The sequence below is a fragment of the Lampetra planeri genome, unplaced genomic scaffold (assembly GCF_965212315.1).
Source record: "Lampetra planeri unplaced genomic scaffold, kcLamPlan1.2.h2 scaffold_753, whole genome shotgun sequence".
NCBI classification, from domain to species: domain Eukaryota; kingdom Metazoa; phylum Chordata; class Hyperoartia; order Petromyzontiformes; family Petromyzontidae; genus Lampetra; species Lampetra planeri.
In genome coordinates, this window is record NW_027615575.1 from 14,455 (window position 1) to 35,058 (window position 20,604).

A 20,604-nucleotide genomic window follows, 5' to 3' on the forward strand; every position below is an offset into this window, starting at 1 on the left:
TTGGCTGAGGTCGATCACATGGTAAAGAGTGTTTTTTTTATCTGCTGCAAACATGTGGGGGCGTGACGTGGGCGTGGTCACGTCTCTGCGTCATCTTATCAGGAAGAAGTGCTTCAGCTCCGAGGGCAGCAAGGTGAGTTTGACAGCCAATTGTCAACAAACTTTAACGCCATCTGAGACAGGCGCAAAATGACGTCCCCGTCAGCTGGTTTTCTTCCGTAGAGCAGCTGTTTAGCAGCTGAAAGACTCTTTCCTTCTCTGTAAAACGAACTTTTCTCGGCTGTAAAGTCGCCAAGGACAGAAGAAACGTGTCTCTAATCCGTTCGACACCCGTGGCGCGAATGTCCTTAGAGATTTCTGACTATTGTCTGACTGTCGTCGTTATCATTTACTTTGAGTACTTTCTGGAAAACCATTCAGCACCATTTCTGAAGCGTCGCGTGTTAAGGATAAATTCGGCATGTAACAAGACAACTGTTTTTCCGCCCTTTAATGTACTTTGTACTGATTTTAGTGGTCGCGCTCAGGGCATTGACATGTCACTGAATCGTCTAAGAAGGACGGAACATGCCAGCTTTGCATAAATGTGTTAACAGGTTATAGTACTTGAAGAGCTATCAGGTGGAGCTTCAAGAGTTTTACAAGTGAATACTGCTATTACTGACATGTCGTTGAGACACGGAACACAATCCTAAACTGGGAAATAATAGTGAACTTTGAATTTGTTTTGAAATTGTTTTTTATTGATTTAAAACACAAAATAAAATATAAAAACGGAATGCAAGTGAAGTGAATGCAAGAGCAGGAAGAAAATGGCGTCTTAAATCAAATTACAGCCAAATATAAGTATATAACCAACCAAATTAAATACACTGTATACATTCAAAATGTTTACAACCCATTGTCTTAAATACATAATAATGGAACAAACAAACTAAATCATCTCTTAACACAGCTCCTCCTCAACCTTATACCTTCCCAGGATGTCTTTTTTGCTTTTAAGTGGATTTATATTTGTGCTTTGCCTCAACCCCCACACCTAGATTTTTGAAAAAAATTGTTGCGTCTGCTCCGTTTTGTGTATCCTGATTGCGTCATTGTTCTTTTTCAGTGCAACATGCCCAAGGGAATGGCAAGACCTTTAATCCAGGAGAGAGGCTCCAGACATTTCGAAACCCCCATGTTGGATCCTGGAGCTCCACCGATAGGCATCCTGGGGACGGGGCGACTTTTCCCGTTCTCTGGCGAACAGGCTGGTGACCTGCGGGTACCGGAGTGGTGGTCGGCAGTCGAATCCCCAAACGCTCTGTGTGTCTGTTCCCCGCAGATGCAGAGGTGATTCGCAGTCCTATAGTCAGTGTTTATGTTGTGATCCTCCCTGTGGTGATGATTACACATGGTGTTTGTTGTTACACACGCTCTCCTGTTGTCGTGTATCAGCTCTCCTCCCTCTTTGCACTAATATCACTAGAATAATGGTGAGGGTCTGAGCTTCCAGGACACGTTTAGACCCACATCTGCATCTTCCAGGTGACCTCTCAGATTGAGGCGGCCAGCCAGGCAGACCTGGTCTTTATCGCCGTGTATCCTGAGCACTACTCCACCCTGGTGGAACTGAGGCCGGTACTTGCCGGCAAGGTACTGGTGGATGTGAGCAACGGTTTGGAGATCAAGCGACACGGACCCTCCAATGCGGAGCAGCTGGCCGACCTGTTTCCTGACAGTTTTGTCGTCAAAGGGTTCAATGTAATATCTGCCCTGGACGCTGCAGACGGGCCCTCTGGACGGAAGCAGGCAGGTGGGATGCAGCAGCACGCTCGTGAGGTTCCTGGAAAGGGAGACATTTGTCAAACCTCATCCTGTCGTCTTTGTTTCCTGCAGGTTTTCGTGTGCGGTGACAGCAGTCAGGCCAAGGCGTCTGTCACACAGCTCTGTCACAAGATGGGCTTCACCCCCGTGGACATGGGCCCCCTCTCCTCCTCTGTGGAGGTGGAAAACATCCCCACTTTATCTCTTTCCTCCTGGAGCATCCCCCTCTTCTGCTCCCTGTCCCTCTTTGTTTTCTTCTACCTGTACAATTTCATCCGTGACGTCTTGCAGCCCTACATCATGACGGGGAAGAGCCTTTTCTACAAAATGCCCATCGACACGGTGAACGTCACCCTCCCTTGCGTCGCCCTGGTGATTGCTGGCACTGGTCTACGCACCCCGGGTTGTGTGCCGCATTCCTCCAGTTGCGGGTGGGGCACCAAGTACAGGCGCTTCCCCGCCTGCCTGGATCGCTGGCTCATCCAAAGGAAGCAGTTTGGGCTGTGCAGCTTCCCTGTGTGCGGTGCTGCACGCCATCTACAGTCTGTGTCTGCCCATGAGGAAGTCTGCCCGCTACAAGCTGCTCAACGCCGCTTTTAAACAGGTGAGCTTCAGTCAACCACTGCCTCTGCCCACAACCTTCCTCCTGTCCTTCCTTCCTTCCCTGCTTCAAGACAGTCTTCCTTCTCTCCTTCCACACGTGCATACCTACTTCCTTCCTTATTTACGTCGACTAGAACGACTTCCCTGGTGGCTCTGGTTGAACTGACTGTCCCTCAATGAGTTAATTTTTTTTGCTTTGTCGCCTTCAAGTGAAAGCAACTGAAACTGAGCGGATCTTGTCTGTTTTCTTGGATAAGAAAGGAAGGAAGGTCAGTCGTAGCAAGACAGAGTATATGTGCATAAATGAAAGGGAGACCAGTCGAAAAGTGAGGTTACAGGGATCAGAGGTGGTGAAGGTGCAGGAGTTTAAGTACTTAGGATCAACAGTGCAGAGTAGTGGAGACTGTGGAAGAGAAGTGAAGAATAGGGTGCAGGCAGGGTGGAACAGCTGGAGAAAAGTGTCAGGCGTGATTTGTGATAGAAGAGTTTCAGCTAAGATGAAGGGAAAGGTTTACAGGACTGTGGTTAGACCATCTATGATGTATGGTTTAGAGACACTAGCGATAGGCAGAAGACAGGAGGCAGAGCTGGAGGTGGCAGAGTTAAAGATGCTGAGATTCTCTTTAGGAGTGACCAGGATGGATAGGATTAGGATTGAGGTCATCAGAGGGACAACACAGACAGGAAGGTTAGGAGAAAAAGCTAGAGAGGCTAGACTGAGATGGTTTGGACATGTGCAGAGGAGGGACAGTGGATACATGGGTTGGAGAATGTTAGAGATGGAGTTGCCAGGTAGGAGACAGAGAGGAAGGCCAAAGAGGAGGTTTATAGATGCAGTGAGGGAGGACATGGAAGGCCAAAGAGGAGGTTTATAGATGCAGTGAGGGAGGACATGGAGGTAGTTGGAGTCAGAGTAGAGGATACAGAGAACAGGGAAAGATGGAAATTGATGATTCGCTGTGGCAACCCCTGAAGAGGGACAAGCCGAAAGAAGAAGAAGAATTTAATCTTAATAATAATGCATTAATAATAATAATGAATAATGTAGTTGATTATTAATTGAATTGAATGTTAAATAAATGTGAATTCACATTCACATTTCGGTAGGGTGACCCGCACCTCTCCAGAAATGCCGTGGATTTCACACAGAAGAATAAATTGTGCTGATATCCTAGACACGACCATATCATTACACCTTTGACATCACTTTGTCAGAACACTAATTTATGCTTCAATAAATGAAATGAGAGCTTGTTGTGGTCACCCGGCCTCCAGGAGGATGCACACACCTTCAATGGGGTGAAAGGCTCGATGCCTGCAACAAGGAATGTTGACGCGCTGAGAGACGGCAGATGAATGAGGCAGTCAACGGCTGATGACATGAACTTTCCCACTGGTTGTCTCTGTACGTCATGACAGAGGTTCCGGTCTCATTAAATAAGTCTTATGTGCAGGTGAAGGAGGGGATGGAGGACGCGTGGATTGATGAGGAGGTGTGGAGGATGGAGCTGTACGTCTCCGTGGGCATCATGGCGCTTGGGCTGCTCTCTCTGCTGGCTGTCACCTCGCTGCCCTCAGTGGCCAACAGCATCAACTGGAGAGAGTTCAGCTTCATCCAGGTACGGGGGCACACACACACACACACACACACACGATGGATGACTGATACACTCACACACATTCATCCAGGCAGACTCATCTCCTTCCTTTCCTCTCCTCTGACCCTGTTTTCTGGATTTCTTCTTCTTCTTAGATGTTTCTTTGTGCTTGATCAGATACAGTTAGTTACAAGTTACAAGTGACCAAGTTATTGTTCAAACCTCTCATGAGTGGTGAGAGAGTTGATCAGATGAGTGATTCGGTTCGGTGGATTGTGGAGGAATGACGTCCTCCGAGACGCTCCCTCCGTTGATTCGGCAGGGAGCAAGGGACCGTCCCTCCTGAAGGTAACCTTACCATGGAGGAGGTTTTGCGATCAGGTAGTACATGACAACCTGTCGTTCGGTGTCGCGTATTAACCAAAGTGGTGGTGGTGTTCCTCAAAGAGGAGCGCCATGTCCGCCAGCTGATGGAGAGTGGCGTGTTTATGAGTGTTTATCATAGTTTCATACTGCCTGTTTCTTTTCTCTCACCTCTCTGCAGCACCTTAAAATGGGCTCTTTAAACATCAATGGTGGGAGGGATATACACAAAACAGCTTTAATTTCTGAAATAGTCTGTCAGAAAATGATTGATGTGTTGTTTCTGTAGGAAACACACACTGCCTCAGCAGATGAGGTAGAGTGGGGACCATGGGGGGAGGGTTCATCCACCCTCAGCCATGGCACTAACTGCAGTGGGGGTGGGGGTAGCAACTCTTTTGCACTCACCTGCAGTAGTCTTGTCGGTCATTTGTTGTCAGAGCTGAAGTAAGAGTTCGGTTTTCTGTTTCATCAACATATATGCTCCAAATTCAGGTTGGGAGAGAGTGTTTTTTTGTTGCCCTGCTGGAGGAGGAGGAGCTAAGGAAACACCAGCAGGATCAGCTGGTTGTTGCTGGGGATTTTAACTGCACACTGGATTTCACTATGGATAGGATCTCCGTGGAGCCCCGCCCACAGCCATCACCAGGTCTTAATAGCATCGTCACACAGCAGGACTTGGTAGGACTCATGGAGGGTGAAAACATCCACTATCCAGGTATTATGCATGGGCCGGGTTAGCAACAATTGGGTGATGGCAGCCAGACCAGACAGGATCTACATCTCCAGTAGTCTTAATTCCAAACTCATTTACAGTAACACTAGTCTAGTTGGCTTCACTGACCATAATCTCGTCAGTGAAGCCATAATTAAAACCTCTTATGAGAACTATTTTCTCAAAGTTTTTAACTATTTGAGTCTGAAAAAAGACAATTTTGTTTCTTTGAGGCAATGGTGGGAGGTTGTTAAGGCACAGATCAGCAGTAGGCGGTAGTAGTACCAGAGCTTGAGGATGGTATCATGAGATGGCCCGAGTTCCTTCTTCTTCGACCTGGACAGATCCGTGGCACAGAGGAAGCTGATGACCTGCCTCAAGCTTCCAGGAGTCAGACTGACCACTCACCCTGGAGAAATAAGGACTCATGCAGTGGAGTTCTACGCTGACCTCTTCAGGGCAGACTGTTGTGACGAGCTCCTGGAGGGCCTCCCTCAGCTCAGTGAGGAGAAGAAAGCAGCTGTGGATTGCGAGCTGACTCTGTAGGAGTTGACTGCTGGAAAGGCACCCGGGATAGATGGGCTCTTTATGGACTTTTTAAGACATTTGGGGATTTTCTTGGACCTGGCTAGTATGCTGTGCTGCTGGAGAGCCTCGGATCTGGCTCACTTCCGGTCTCCTGCCAACGAGCAGTTCTTTCCCACTGATACACTGTATCTGATTCCAACAGATACAGAGCACACCTGGATACGAACGTGAGGGGGCGGGGTGCACATTTTGTAACCAGTCTGAGACATTGGAGCATTTATCTGTTCAGTGTTAGTTCTGTTTGCAGTGTTAGGGAGTTGGTTTCAAGGGCTCTGGGAGGTGTTTTTTGTTCCTGCAATATGAACACACTATTAAACTTTCTCGCTGGCTCTGCCAATGGCCATCTGACTGACACGCAAGAACAAGGTGCGGAGTGCTGGTTGCTGGGTGGAGTATGACTAGAGTATGACCCAATGACGGACAATGTGCTGGGATTCAGCATAATAGGGACTGTAGGGGGGGTGTTTCTAAAAGTTTGATTAGGAAGTAGTTCTTCCTTACAGATGCAGACTGTATTGTATTGTTAGTCCTGCAGTGGTCCAATAAAGGGACTTTATCCTCTCCTTTGACTAATCCTCAGCTTGTCAGATAAGTCACGAACTGCGCCGACTGGTTGTGAGTGTAAGTCGTCGTCTGCTGATGAAAGTGTGTTCTCAGCACGGCGGTGTTCTTCAGGAGTGTCCATGTCGTGTGTGTATGATGTAGAAGAACACGAGTCATTTGTCATTTGCAGACATCACATCTCTTTAGTAGCTGAGTACAGAATGTTGCTGCCTTGATCCACTGTAGCATTTAGTGTTTACAGACTTGTCAGCACTGTAAATGTACAGGTAGTGAAGTGGACATGTGCAGTATGTTCAAGGTTCAAGGTTCTTTTTTTGCTTTGAATGCATAAACCAACAGTCAAAGCACATCGTGATTTTTTGATCAAAGTTCCTACGTTTACAAGTTAAAGGATATAAATATGAACAGAAATCATGAAAATGTTCTCAGACAGAAGGTCGACCGGCGCCGACTGGTGCTGACAACTAATGTGTTTGAGGGGGCGTGAAGGTGGCCCTGTGGGGGGTTTGCATCGTAACCAGAAACACCTATTTTGTTTTTCGTTTGTACAAAGGCTCTGCTCTGAAAATCGCTGTCTGCCAATGATTTCGAGTTTTGACCGACCAGGCACGCAGAATATTGTGCTCTATGACCGTCAGTTGAAAAACATCTTTGACGTCTATAGACACCATCAACGTTTGTAATCAAACCAACGTCTAGGTGTACACAGCAGACAGTGAATTCAATCATCAAAGTCACCGGCTGACAACATATGAACTCTGCCCAAAAAAATGTGGGAAGCCAATCAGCTGTGAGATAGGCGGGCTCAGAGCCACGTGCCTCATTCTGATTGATGTTGTCACGGGACTCCAATGTGACACGAAGCTCAGCATTTGGAATAAAGCTGCAGAACAATATCGTCTTCCGTAACTGATGAGGAAGCACAGTGTCTGCTTTACTTCTGGAAAATGTTACGTTGAAGTCATGAGATTTAAAATTTTAAAAAAGTCATTGGTCACATGAAGTGGAAAGAACCTGACGCAGCCAGTTTGTATGGGGACGAGGACGAGTGTGTTTAGAACCTCTGACCACCGACGAGTTTAATCCCATGAGGTTTGAGCAATTAGCGGAGCCCCCAGTTCCTCCTGCACGAGCTGCAGGTCAGCACGAGTCCTCGGGGGAGTTGACGAGCTCGTGACATGCAATGTTTGTAGGATCCCTGCTGAAAGATGGTCTGAGTGATGAGTCGTTTTCTGGTCTCTTGTATCAGTTGTCAGATGTCCACTCATTCACCATCGATACACCGTCAAACAGAAAGAAAACATTCAGAGTTAGCTTGAAATGTACTATAGAGTTACAGAAGATAAACAAAGAAAGAAGGAAACGAACAAAAGGAAGACTACCGGTAGTTTAACTATAAGGGATAGACAAGCATGTAACCTGAAAGTAAAAGGAACCTCCTTACTCTACTGCTGTCAGTGAATAGTCATGGAAATGTTAACTGACCTAACAGGAAGTTCCACACTAACACAGTTGGGTCTGTTAAGAGGTTCGTCTGTCGTGAGCTGCAGGTTTGAGCCCATGAGTTGAACGTGTCACTGTGTATCTCTGCCTCAGTCCACGCTGGGTTACTGCGCCCTGTCGGCCGCCACCACCCACACGCTCCTGTATGGCTGGGACCGCGCCTTCTCCCCAAGCCACTACCCCTTCCACCTGCCTCCCACCTTCGTTCTGGTCCTGATCCCGTCCATCGTCGTTCTGCTGGGCCGCCTGGTTGTCCTCCTGCCCTGTGTTGGCACGCGGCTCAGGAGGATCCGCCGCGGCTGGGAGGAGAACCGCCACATCCGCTTCACCCTACCGAGCAACGGCAGCTGCAACGGCCCGGAGGACATCAGCGACGTGTGAGGAGCTGTCTGGCCGACGCACTTCGTGAATCTGACCGTTTGCTTTCAAACGTGACAGAATTTATTTGTAGCTTTAAAGAAAATCACCACAGTCAGCGTGTACAGTAGTTTGTGGACTCAAATGATTGTTTTCTGTCGTTTTGCTTCAGAGTTGAAGAAGAAAGATGGTAACCTCCTCTGTGTGTGTGCACATCTGTCGTCCGGAGGATCTGGAAGCACTCCCTTCTGTCATTCTTTCTTTTCTCGCCTTTTTTGCTCTTTCACGCCCTGCTCACCTGATGGTTACATCGCCTTGTACTGGAAACAACGGCAAACACTTGTCCCCCCAACACCATATGTTGGCCTGTTATGGTTTCTCTCTGCGTGTGTGCCCTTAAAATCCATCGGAGCTGATTCATCCGTGTGAATGTCACATTCAGTCTTTCTGACCGCTGCTTATCGTGCCTTTGATTTTGTCCACAGTTGCATTTATTTTTATTTCTCCATGAAAATGTCCAGCAGGTTAAATGGCGGTGGTGGTGGAGGTGTTCTCGGTGAAGTCCACCCCGTGACGTGCGGCAGTCGACTGATCAGTTTGTTGTTTCTGTAGATTAAATTATGTTGATAAAAGGTTTTGTTCCGTTTGTTTAAAGCTTGAATGTCACCACACTGAAATGTTGTTCTGAATGGTAACATGTCCAACATCAAGTTCCAGATTAAAATATTTTATACAAAAGCTTTTTAATTTTGTATTCATTGGGCAGCGTCCACATTCATTGTGTGTGTGCTGCCATCGTGTGACGCAAAAAATTATTGCACATTTCACCGAACCCACGTCTGAATGTGGACGTTGAAAGGTGAAGAAACAAGAAATAAAACAATGAAGAGGTGAGTCTCCCTTTGGTCATTTTCTGGAAGGTGAAATAAGAATGTAAAAAGCACACATGCACTTATTGTCCAGGCCTGCAGGGGACACTGACTCAGCAAATGACCTCCCACTCGACTCTGCGGACGAATCCCCAGCGCCTACGGCGGCGGGACGAGTTGGACGAGTACTGACTACACACCCGGATGTGAGTTCATGGAACGGTCAGCCCTGGCGCGCGCGCCCGTGTGTGCAGTCATGACGGTCAGTACGTGACCCGTTTATTCACTCTGCATCATTTCCTCCTCTCACATTAGACACAGACGTCTTCATCTGCATGTCGTGTCCCGCCAGGAATCTTTTGACAGAGCAGCGGAGGAGGTGAAGGTCCTGAAGCAGAAACCCAACCACGAAGAAATGACAACGCTGTACGGCCTCTACAAGCAGGCCACAGTCGGCGACGTGAACCTAGGTGAGTTCGGCAGAGGGGGTAGGTGGGTCCCTGTCGATTTAGATTTTGATACCACCGTTCATTTCATTTATTTTCAACCACCACGTATCTCCCTGGCCATATGAGAATATACCAGTGCATTGTTATTGCAAGTGTTATTTCAAGCAGTTTGTTCAGGGTAGCAGTTTGTGATAGTTCAGTTTGTTCAGGGTAGCAGTTATTGATAGTACAGTTTCTTCAGGGTAGCAGTTTTTGATAGTGCACCTGCACCCTGTCACCTTACACCCTGAAACTGAACTATGCTATGCTGAAAATAAAGGTAGTAAGCAGTGATCGCATTATTTGACAATATGAAATCCAGGGTAGCAGAAATGTATGGGCGTGACCTAAAGACACATGCGCAGAGTGAGGAGGCAAGCACTTCTCGATGGGTAGCAGAAATCGACAGAACAGAGGGCGTTGTCGAGGAGGGAAAAATGAAGTCGGACCAGTCGGTCGTCGCAGTGGGACAGATGGAGAGGCTGATATGTCTGTGTGAAGTCTGTCTCAAAGCTCTGAAACTTTCAGAACTGCAAGAACATTGTGTGTTTGAGCGTCCAAAAGCGTCAACTGACCGACTGTTGTCACTTGTCTGACAAACAACCTGGACATCTTGATGACAGACAAAGTAAGGCCTAGTGGCATGAACAAGAATGTCTCTTAGACGTCAGACTAACGTGCCAGAATTGTATTTTGTGCTGATAGCACTTTATACATCAAGTATTCTGACGAGAGGAAACCGCTGACCTGATTCCTCAGATACTGGTGTGAGCCCGTGCTTTTCTTCTCAACCTCTGATATCAGTATGTCAATATCTGAATGTGAATATCTGACTTTGTCCCCCCAGTCAATTGGTCGCTGTGACCACGTCACACACCATGATGAGTAGCTGGTGTTTGGGCGACAGTAACGGTAACTTTTTGGGATCGTGAATGGTGAAATGGACTTGGTTTGTTTGCTAATTGAACACGATTCTGATGTTTTGGTCATGGTCATCAACATGGTCATTCTAAGGCAGTTTTCCCCAGAGTGTTACCTGAATGTATGCATGTTTATTCTTGCGTTGCGTGGACCACAGTGGTCCACCACAGTAACTCTGAATTGAAGTCTATGTGTCCATACTCTCTGACCAATGTCTTTGAATATGGTTTCAGGCACAGCAGGTGACTGAACAGCACAGTGTGGCAGGTAGAATTAATCATTTCGGTGCATTCGGTGAATGATTAAGGAATGGACGAGTGATTTGTGAAAGACAGAAAAATATATGAACAATGTTTACGATGTAAATTCATTAAGCTTATTAACACAGCCATAACACAAAGTAATATAGAGAGCAAACGGTCTGATTGGCAGAATTAACATAACAAGACTCGCAGTTTGAACAACAACAACTAGCCATGCAACGTGTCTAGCTAGCACTGTTTCATTCCCTTGCGGCAGAATAAAACCCACAATAGCGACCCAGAACAGTTCCAACTCATTCCATCAACTCTGCAGAAAACACAATCAATGAATATATATTTTATATCTGTCTAACAACCAGGACACCCTCTGCAGGTGGCTCACAAATACACAGGGAATGTACAACACTCACTGACATAGCCAATAAAAATGTCCCGGGAGAAGTTTTACAGGACAGATGGCAACACTAGATTGACCTGTGACGGTAACAGGCTCCAGGTCCCCGCAGAGGTTTGAACACGGAACTGAACACAACTGAAATGTGTGTTTGTTTTTGATGAAGAAAAGACTTGTTCCCATTCGCAGATCGTCCGGGCATACTTGACTTCACTGGAAGAGGGAAATGGGATGCGTGGAAAGCAAAGAAAGGTCTGACTTTCCGTCTAATTGTCATATGTAGTTCCATAATGGTTTTTTTTTGCACTATGAGCAGAGATGCCAAGGACCTGACTGGTGTTTGTACCTTGAAACCGACAGGTCTGTCCAAAGAAGAAGCCATGGCTGCCTACGTTGATGTGGTTGAGAAGCTGAAGGCCAAATATGGAATATAGAGGCACAGATGATTGATTCTTTTCCGTGTCATTCTCTCCTCGTCTTGAAAACGGACAGCAGAGGAGGAAATGCACACAATGCAACGCTTTAGAAGTAGAAGGTCAAACAGAGTGTTGTAATGGATCAGAGAACGTGTTGTGGTGTTCACTGAGCAAACAATTGGTTGTCATGTAAAGCGTCTGCGTCCAGTGTGGAGGTAGCAGCACATTGCTCGGTGATTGCAGTTTAATTTTTGAAAGTTTGGAACCATGGTACTATCAAATAAAAGAACAAAAATTCCAATCATATTTACAAGTTGAATTTTTGAAGTAGATAAAAGGTAAATATAGATGTGCAGGTTTCTGCCTCTGTGTACTCTGATTAACAGGAGGGAAGGAGTTGTGCTGCCGCCCAGTGGACGGAGAAGTGAACTACATGCAGTAACACAGTAAAATAACTATAATGAGCATTGTTGTTGTTCATTGTTGACAATGAACCTGAAGATGACATTAGCTAATAGGGTTCCCGTATGTAAAACCGGAATAAGATGATGAATTCATAAACAATCTGCTGACCCACAGGGACATCCAGTGTCCAGTTGAGGGTTGAAGGCACACACACGAAACATTTTTACATTATTACATAAATGTGAATTTCTCACATTTCTCACTATATGCCTGTTTTAAATTTATTGTTAAGGAGAAGATTCAAGCACAGAAACAAATACATGTCGGAATTTTTTTTAGCTCTACAGCAGTCATGCGCATACAAACACACACACATACATACAGTGGATAGAAAAAGTCTACACACCCCTGTTCAAATGCCAGGTTTTCTTGATATAAATAGATGACAGCAAGACCAATAATTTCACAGTTTTTTCCACTATTAATGTGACCTATAACCTGTATAATGCAATTGAAAAACAAACTGACACCTTTAAAGGGGGAAAATATAAACTAAAAAACTTAAAATAACCTGGTTGCATAAATATGCACACCCTTAAACTAATACTTTGTTGCAGAACCTTTGGTTTTTATTACAGCACTCAGACAGGAAGGTTAGGAGAAAAAGCTAGAGAGGCTAGATTGAGATGGTTTGGACATGTGCAGAGGAGGGACAGTGGATACATTGGTCAGAGAATGTTAGAGATGGAGTGGCCAGGTAGGAGACAGAGAGGAAGACCAAAGAGGAGGTTTATAAATGCAGTGAGGGAGGACATGGAGATAGTTGGAGTCCAAGTAGAGGATACAGAGAACATGGAAATCAATGATTCGCTGTGGCAACCCCTGAAGAGGGACAAGCGGAAAGGAGAAGAAGAAGAAGTCTATTTTTTTATTTAAAATGTACAAAACCTGTTGGCATGGGACATTGTTATACAGAAAAAAATGCAGACATGCCTCAGGGGAACATTCATAGAAAATGACAGATAAATAAAGAATACGAAAATAAGGAGAATTCGGCAAGGTTAAGCTCCTCTACGAAGCCGCAGTGTAGATCTTTCTTCACCACATGGGATGACTCTTATACAAAACATTTTCTTTTGTTTAGAGCAGAGAGATAGGGCAACTTAGGGAACAACCAGTCGTACGAATTTTCCCAGAAGGATTAGCAAATTTACAGTCATAAAATAAGTGTTCAGTTGTTTCAATGTCTTCACAAAAGGAACAGTTGTTGTGGTCCAAATTAAAGCAATTCCTTAAAATAGGGGTATACTCTACTCATGTTAAAATGAACTTCCTTGCCTTTGGGGCACTGGGAAACCTAAAGAATTTGGATCTCAAACTTTCAAATTCTTTTTTCGAGAAAAATTGTCAGATTGATATTCTGTTTGTGTTTGTCAAAGGTTTGTCTTTTGTGACATTAAGTAGCTAAGGATCATTGATATTGTGATCATTCAGCAAAAGGGTTCACATTACTCTGAAATAAATAAGACATCACAACAATAGGACTGAGGGTTGAGATGATTATACTGCCTTTTATCAGTCAGGTTATATTTAGAAGGTGCATCACTGACAAAATTTCTTTCGCTAACCAATGTTGATAAAAACATAGATTTATTTCTCAATAAAATGTATCTGCAACTCCATAATGGGGTGTCGTGGGGGACTAAAATTATGCTTGTACATCATTTTCCAGGCAGACAATTTGATAGGGAGCTTATTTAGGTCAATTTCAGAAGGAAGTTAATACCTCATAACCACAGACTGTTTTCATTCTTCAAAAGGGATCTTAACCCAGTTAATTTTAATAGTGCAGTACAGTCAGTGCCAATGGCTTTATGGCCTCCCTCCTCATATCCTTTAACCAAAGCTCCTTTCCTAATGTAGTGTGCTTTCCTATTCCAGATGTAATTAAAGTTGGCGAGTAAATTAATCTGGAAAGGCATTCCATTTTTGTGAGAAAAATTGACCAATATTAGAGATGTCCCTTTGAATAATCTTAATAATCTTGGAACAATAAATAAATAAATGTAAGTGAAGTGTAAATAAAGTGTCATTCTCGTTATTAATGTGTATTTAATCATTGATTTTACAGGCATATTATGATCACATTTTTTTAAGGTTTAATTTTACGCCAGATGTCCTATATAAAAAAACAAAAAATAACAATTGTATAACAATCGATAACGTCAGGGATTTGGTCAGTATTTTTCATGATAATAGTTGTATCATCAGTGAGTTGGCTAATCGCCAGCTGTCTGCCTAGTACTGTCCGTTTACCTAAGTCCTACTTTTTATCACAGCGGCAGAAATGCTATCAATCCTCATTACAAATGCAAAGGAGCGATGGGGCATCCTTGTTTAATGCCTTTACTTACCAAGTATCTTGGGCATGCACTATATTAGCAAGTATCTTGCTAATATAGTTTTCGTCAAAGCCAAATAATTCTAAAATACTGAATATAAACTTGTGTTCAATCGTGTCGAATGCGTTAAAAAAATCAAAGAATTGTAATGGTAAAATGATTGTGTTTAACCAAATGCTTATGCTCATATGTGCTGTAAGTTCACGATGAACTGTGCGTCAGCTATCAGACGAGAAACACCCGATTCCAGGAATATCTTGTGCGACCACAGTTGCTTGATGTCCACGTAGCAGCTGGTGTTTATCTCAAGAAATTGTTTTCCAAACTTCAAGGTCTGATGACTCCCTAACACACAGGTTGTGCATGTCCTGCAGAGATTGGATTTAAGAACGGTTACTGGACAAGAAAGGAGGTTGTAGCGTCATCACAGGCGTAACAAGTGTATAGTAACTCATGTATTCAACTCTCGGTGTGACATCTTGTATGCAACTTGGCTGTGTACTTGATCTCACCCTGTGCTGCAGACAGAAATAAAACAGACAACAATTGACGCTTGCAACCGGACTTCAGGTTTTTGTTTTTTTTCCCTATCTTAACATAGTCGTTCGAGAATTTTCCACGACAATTTGGTGTCAGAAGTGGGATCCTCCGCGAGTCCGTCGGACCCAAAGGACCTCGGAACGGCCGCCTGGTAACAGGAAATTTTCCTCTACCTCCAGCAAAACCTTGTGAGATGAGAGGACCGTCGTCCTAGGGTCATCCGACTGACTCCGAGGGGATCTCTGGAACGAACCGTCATCCTCCTTGCATCATTAACGGAAGGTAAAACAAATCTTGAATTATTTTACTATCTGCCGTGTTGCATCAGCGTCAATTGTTTGGAGTCAGGGACTCCCTGGGTTTTCAGTCGGGGACTGAATTGTTTGGAGTCGGGGACTCCTGGGTTTTCAGTCGGGGACTGAATTAAGTGTTTGAAGTCGGGGACTTATTACAAACACGGGTACACAAAGTCGGGGACTTTGATTTATCAGTCGGGGACTGAATTAAGTGTTTGAAGTCGGGGACTTATTACAAACACGGGTACACAAAGTCGGGGACTTTGATTTATCAGTCAGGGACTGAATCGAGTGTTTAAAGTCGGGGACTTATTACAAACACGGGTACACAAAGTCGGGGACTTTGATTCATCAGTCGGGGACTGAATTAAGTGTTTGAAGTCGGGGACTTATCACAAACACGGGTACACAAAGTCGGGGACTTTGATTTATCAGTCGGGGACTGAATCGAGTGTTTGAAGTCGGGGACTTATTACAAACACGGGTACACAAAGTCGGGGACTTTGATTTATCAGTCGGGGACTGAATTGAGTGTTTGAAGTCGGGGACTTATTACAAACACGGGTACACAAAGTCGGGGACTTTGATTAATTTATCAGTCGGGGACTGAATCGAGTGTTTGAAGTCGGGGACTTATTACAAACACGGGTACACAAAGTCGGGGACTTTGATTTATCAGTCGGGGACTGAATCGAGTGTTTGAAGTCGGGGACTTATTACAAACACGGGTACACAAAGTCGGGGACTTTGATTTATCAGTCGGGGACTGAATTGAGTGTTTGAAGTCGGGGACTTATTACAAACACGGGTACACAAAGTCGGGGACTTTGATTTATCAGTCGGGGACTGAATTAAGTGTTTGAAGTCGGGGACTTATTACAAACACGGGTACACAAAGTCGGGGACTTTGAATAGATAATGGGTGCTGAGGGGAGCAAAGCGGACAGTTCCGCCACTGGCCCTTTGGTGAACATGATGAAACAAAAATACGGCGACCGAAGCGTGTCGTGTGTTTCATACTGGGTTGACAAACATGGATTCCCGGATGGGGGATCGTTAAGTAGAAGCCCAACTCACCCCAGTTGAGGGCAAGTTTGCAGAATAAAAAAAAAAAAAAAAAAAAAAAAAAAAAAAAAAAAGGAAACATTGTTATCTAGAAGGTCAGTAAAAAGTGATAAAATGGAAAAAAAAAATATAATAATAAAAAATAGAAGAGAATGAAGAATGTTTAAAAATGTGGGAGAACAAGTGTGAGAACCAAAGAAAGGAAAAAGGCCTGTAAAAGCTTTAAACATGTTTGAAAGTAGAAGACGATGAAAAAGCTCAGAAACTAACACAAGGTCAGACCGAGAGGTCTTCTCTGTACCCCTTCCCTAACAGGTCACGGTGGGTCTTCGAGACACGATCTCTCCCTCGATCTGCCCCCCTCCCTATCCTCCCTCAGTTCCTCCTTCCCCCTCCTCCTCCCAAGACTCTTCCTTATCCAGCAAGTTTCCACCTCCTCCTCCCCCTCCCCCACTGCCTCGCCTGCCAGATGATGACACTGACTCATTGGAGGATGACAGCGCCCCCCCTGGTCGTACCCCTATATCACACCCGCACCCGGTCCAAGGTCACATCTTCCACCCCCTCCCTCCTGGGCTCGGGAGCATCGACTTCCTCCTCTCTCTCTCAACCTTTCCACTCCCCAGGTGGTGTAATCCAGACCATGCCTATGGTTCAAGTGCCTGGTCCGGATGGAAGTCCTATGTACGTCTTTCGCCCATGGACCTACAGCCGACATACTCCAGGCAACGGAGCATCTTCCCCAAACCCTCTCGGGGAGGAGAAGTCCTCGCGGAGGCTCTGCGAGTTTTCATCAACGAGTATACTCCTACGTCTGGTGAGATGGCTCGCGTTATGTCAAAAATTTTAACGCCTACTGACCTTTCCAAGATCAGCCATCACCTACGTCAATCAGTCCAGCCGTCCTCACCTGACTGGAATCAACCTGGAGCCACCTCCCCGGAGAACACAGGTTATCGCCAATGGGTGACGACCTTCTTGGGCGATGTGCGAACTGCGTTCCGACTTCACAGCGACCTTTCTAAAGTCACTGCCTGCGTCCAGAAACCAGGAGAACCTGCTGAAGACTATTCACATCGCCTCCAAGCCGTGTTCGATGACCACATGGGAATTCCCCGTCCAGCTGACTTCCCGGGTATGAATATGACTCCCTATGAAACTCTGCTCAAACAACAACTTCTTTCAGGCCTCCTCCCCAACATCAAGACAGCAGTGTGCGACTCCTGCATTGGCCATGAAAGCTCCTCTGTCCGCTTGTCGGATATCGTCCGCCATGCCGCACACGCTCAGAAACGTCTGGCTGAAAAAGAGGAGGCTGAAAAACGTCGCCGTAAGAACGACGACCACCGAGCCCAACTTCAGCTTCTCCACCAACAAGCCGCTCCTCCACGTCCCTCCACCAGTCAGCCCCGCCCTTGGACCCCCACACCTGCTACTGGTCCACGTCCTAAAGGGAGGGGGTATGCTTCTCCTGTGGTGCGTCCCGACCATTGGGCCAGAGACTGCCTCAAAACCCGCTGCCGGAGATGTGGAAAACATGGTCATCTGGCTAGAGACTGCAGATCCGCCCCCGCCCATCGTCACGGTGGCAACCGTGCGCCCCGCACGTCCCAGGCCGACTGAGGCCAGGAGCCAGGAGTGGAGGCCCCCGAGGTTTTCGTGTCTCGACCCACCCACCCACACCCCTCCTGTCCTGGGAAGTGACACATCACACACACACACATGCACGCTTACACCGCTCCACCCCCAACACCCTCTAAAACATCCACACACACACCACCTCTTGTGATTGAAGGTTCTTATCTAGCTTACTCAGACTCTTCTGTTAGACGTCTCCCCATGATGGTTTTGCAAGTGGAGGGAACTTCTGTTCCTTTCCTCGTTGATTCTGGCGCTACGCGCTCAGTTATCAGGTCTGCTCTCTTTCCGTCGGTCAAACTGAGTGGAAAGCACATATATTCCATTGGTGCTTGTGGGAACACAGTGAAAGAGTTTTACACCACCCCTTTGCGGTGTAATCATTCTGACCCTCCCATTCGATTTGATCATTCTTTCCTAGCTTCATCAGTGTGTCCATTCAATCTCATGGGCCGTGACTTAATGCTGTCACTAGGTGTGGACCTCCAATCCACCCCCGATGGTGTTCTCGCCGTTCGTCAGGGTGCCGAGGATCACTTACTTCTCTCAAATTCCATACCTCAACTTCTCAATTTGTGTTCGCCTACGGATCTTTTCATCTCCCAATGGTGTGTGCCTTCCCCTCCTGCGTCTCACATCCTGGCTCAGGCTCGCTGTCGGGTGAGTCCTCACGCCCAGTTCATGTCAGACGCAAACTTACACTGCACTTCTCGTGTGTCTCCCTCCCCGGTGCCTCTGTACGAGTCTGAATGGTTGTCGAATCCCAATGATTCCCTCTGCACAACTGCTCTGTACTGGTCCAATACCAGAAGCGTCCTGGCTGTCAGTCTCACCTTTTCTCAGCGTGACTTATTCCAGGTACCTGGCTCCTCCCCTCACAATCTCTCTCTCTAAAGCCCCCTCTGACCAGTGGCGTGACCTGGGCCCGTGGCTCGCTCACTGTCTCTCCCCAGTCTGACTGGACCTCCACATCTGATCCCTCTGTGATTCCTCTCCTATCCACCCCCCTCTCCTCTCCCCAACTCTTGCTTGCTGACCGACATCCACCCTGACCTGCTTTCTGTCCCAGTGTCCCTCTGGGCTACAGGAAAGTATGACGTTGGACTAATTCGGAACTGTGAACCGGTTGTGGTCACACCTAAATCTGACTATCGACCCAAGCGTCGTCAATATCCCCTCCGTCCCGAGGCAATTAAAGGCATCAAACCAGTGTTTGACGCCCTTCTACAGGCAGGCGTTATTGTTCCCTGTGACGATTCCCCAGTGTGCACACCTATTTTCCCTGTCCAGAAAGCCCGCGAACCTCCTGCGGACCCTGAATGGCGTTTCGTTCAGGACCTCAAGGCTGTTAATGCTGCCATCCACGCTCGAGCTCCCAATGTCCCCAACCCCTACACTCTTTTATCTCAGGTGCCGGCTGACTCCAGATGGTTTTCTGCTGTCGACCTGTCCAACGCTTTCTTCAGTGTCCCTGTTGACAAGGACTCCCAGTTTTGGTTCGCCTTTCAGTTCGACGGCAAAGGCTACACCTTCACTCGTCTTTGCCAGGGTTATGCTGAGTCTCCGACAATCTACAACTCAGCCCTGTGCACTTCTTTGGCTCCACTCCAGCTTTCTCCTGGTAGTGCTCTCTTGCAGTACGTCGATGACCTCCTCATCTGTGCCCCGTCTCGGGCGCAATGTCACCCGGGACACTTTGTCCCTCTTGCACCACCTAGCTGCTGAAGGCCACAAGGCTTCTCTTTCTAAACTGCAGTTTGTTCGCCAAGAGGTCACCTTCCTAGGTCATCTCATCTCTGGCCAAGGTAAGACTATGTCTCCTAAACACATCAGGGCGATTCAGTCTCTTCCCCGCCCGGTAACTGTTAAAACAGCTTCTGTCTTTCTTGGGAGTATGTTCCTACTGTCGATCGTTCGTCCCTCATTACTCTGAGTTGGAAAGACCCCTCCGTGATCTCACACATGGCTCTGGCGTTTCCTCCACATCTCATGTGCAGTGGACTCCGGCTGCTGAAGAAGCCTTCCACAATCTCAAGCTCCAGCTTCAGTCCCCTCCCACCCTGGGTCTCCCTGACCCTGCTAAGCCTTTTACTCAGACCGTGGACGAACGCTCAGGGTGTATGACCTCGGTTCTCCTTCAGCCTCATGGCGACCAGCTTCGCCCCATTGCCTACTTCTCAGGCAAATTGGATCCTGTCGCAGCAGGTATGCCATGTCTTCGGGCCATCGCCGCTGCGGAGAAAGCTCTTCTCTGCTCCCGTGACCTTGTGGGTTATGCCCCCGCTTACCCTGTTGGTCCCGCATGCGGTCACCCTCATTCTCTCTGAGCAGAAAACTTCTCATTTCTCGGCGGCCCGCCACTTACGTTACCACACCTGTCTCATGGACATGCCTAATGTCACTGTCCAGCGCTGCAACGTTCTGAATCCTGCTACTCTCCTTCCCCTTCCTGATGATGGGGACCCTCATGACTGCGTTGCTGAGCTTTCAGCAGCCTGTTCTCCACGACCGGACCTCTGTGACACTCCTCTCCTTAACCCAGATCTTGTCCTCTACGTTGATGGCTCCGCTTCCCGCGACCCTGCTACTGGACATTGCCGTGCTGGGTTTGCGGTTTGTTCTGATTTTGAGACCCTGCTCTCATCCTCCCTTCCCTCTCATTACTCCTCCCAAGCTGCTGAACTTGTGGCGCTGACTGAAGCCTGTCTTCTCTCCGAGGGTAAGACGGTCACAATCTACACTGACTCCAGGTATGCTTTTGGTGTGGTTCACGACTTTGGCGCCCTCTGGCGTCATCGTGGGTTTCT

General features: G+C 46.7%; 2 protein-coding genes across 2 annotated transcripts; both read left to right on the plus strand.

The window, feature by feature from the left end:
* The first annotated feature begins 1,117 nt into the window (after positions 1-1,117).
* On the plus strand, positions 1,118-8,124 carry LOC144741867 (metalloreductase STEAP3-like). Its single transcript, XM_078624361.1, is given in 9 exon segments — positions 1,118-1,222; positions 1,224-1,274; positions 1,276-1,335; positions 1,531-1,758; positions 1,760-1,798; positions 1,882-2,322; positions 2,324-2,413; positions 3,867-4,031; positions 7,837-8,124. Coding segments are annotated over 9 exon segments (1,467 nt in total).
* Positions 8,125-9,384: 1,260 nt separating this feature from the next.
* LOC144741869 (acyl-CoA-binding protein-like) lies at positions 9,385-11,469 on the plus strand. Its single transcript, XM_078624364.1, has 3 exons — positions 9,385-9,439; positions 11,225-11,287; positions 11,396-11,469. The coding sequence occupies exons 1-3, from the start codon at positions 9,385-9,387 to the stop codon at positions 11,467-11,469; spliced, it is 192 nt and encodes a 63-aa protein (XP_078480490.1).
* Positions 11,470-20,604: the final 9,135 nt, after the last annotated feature.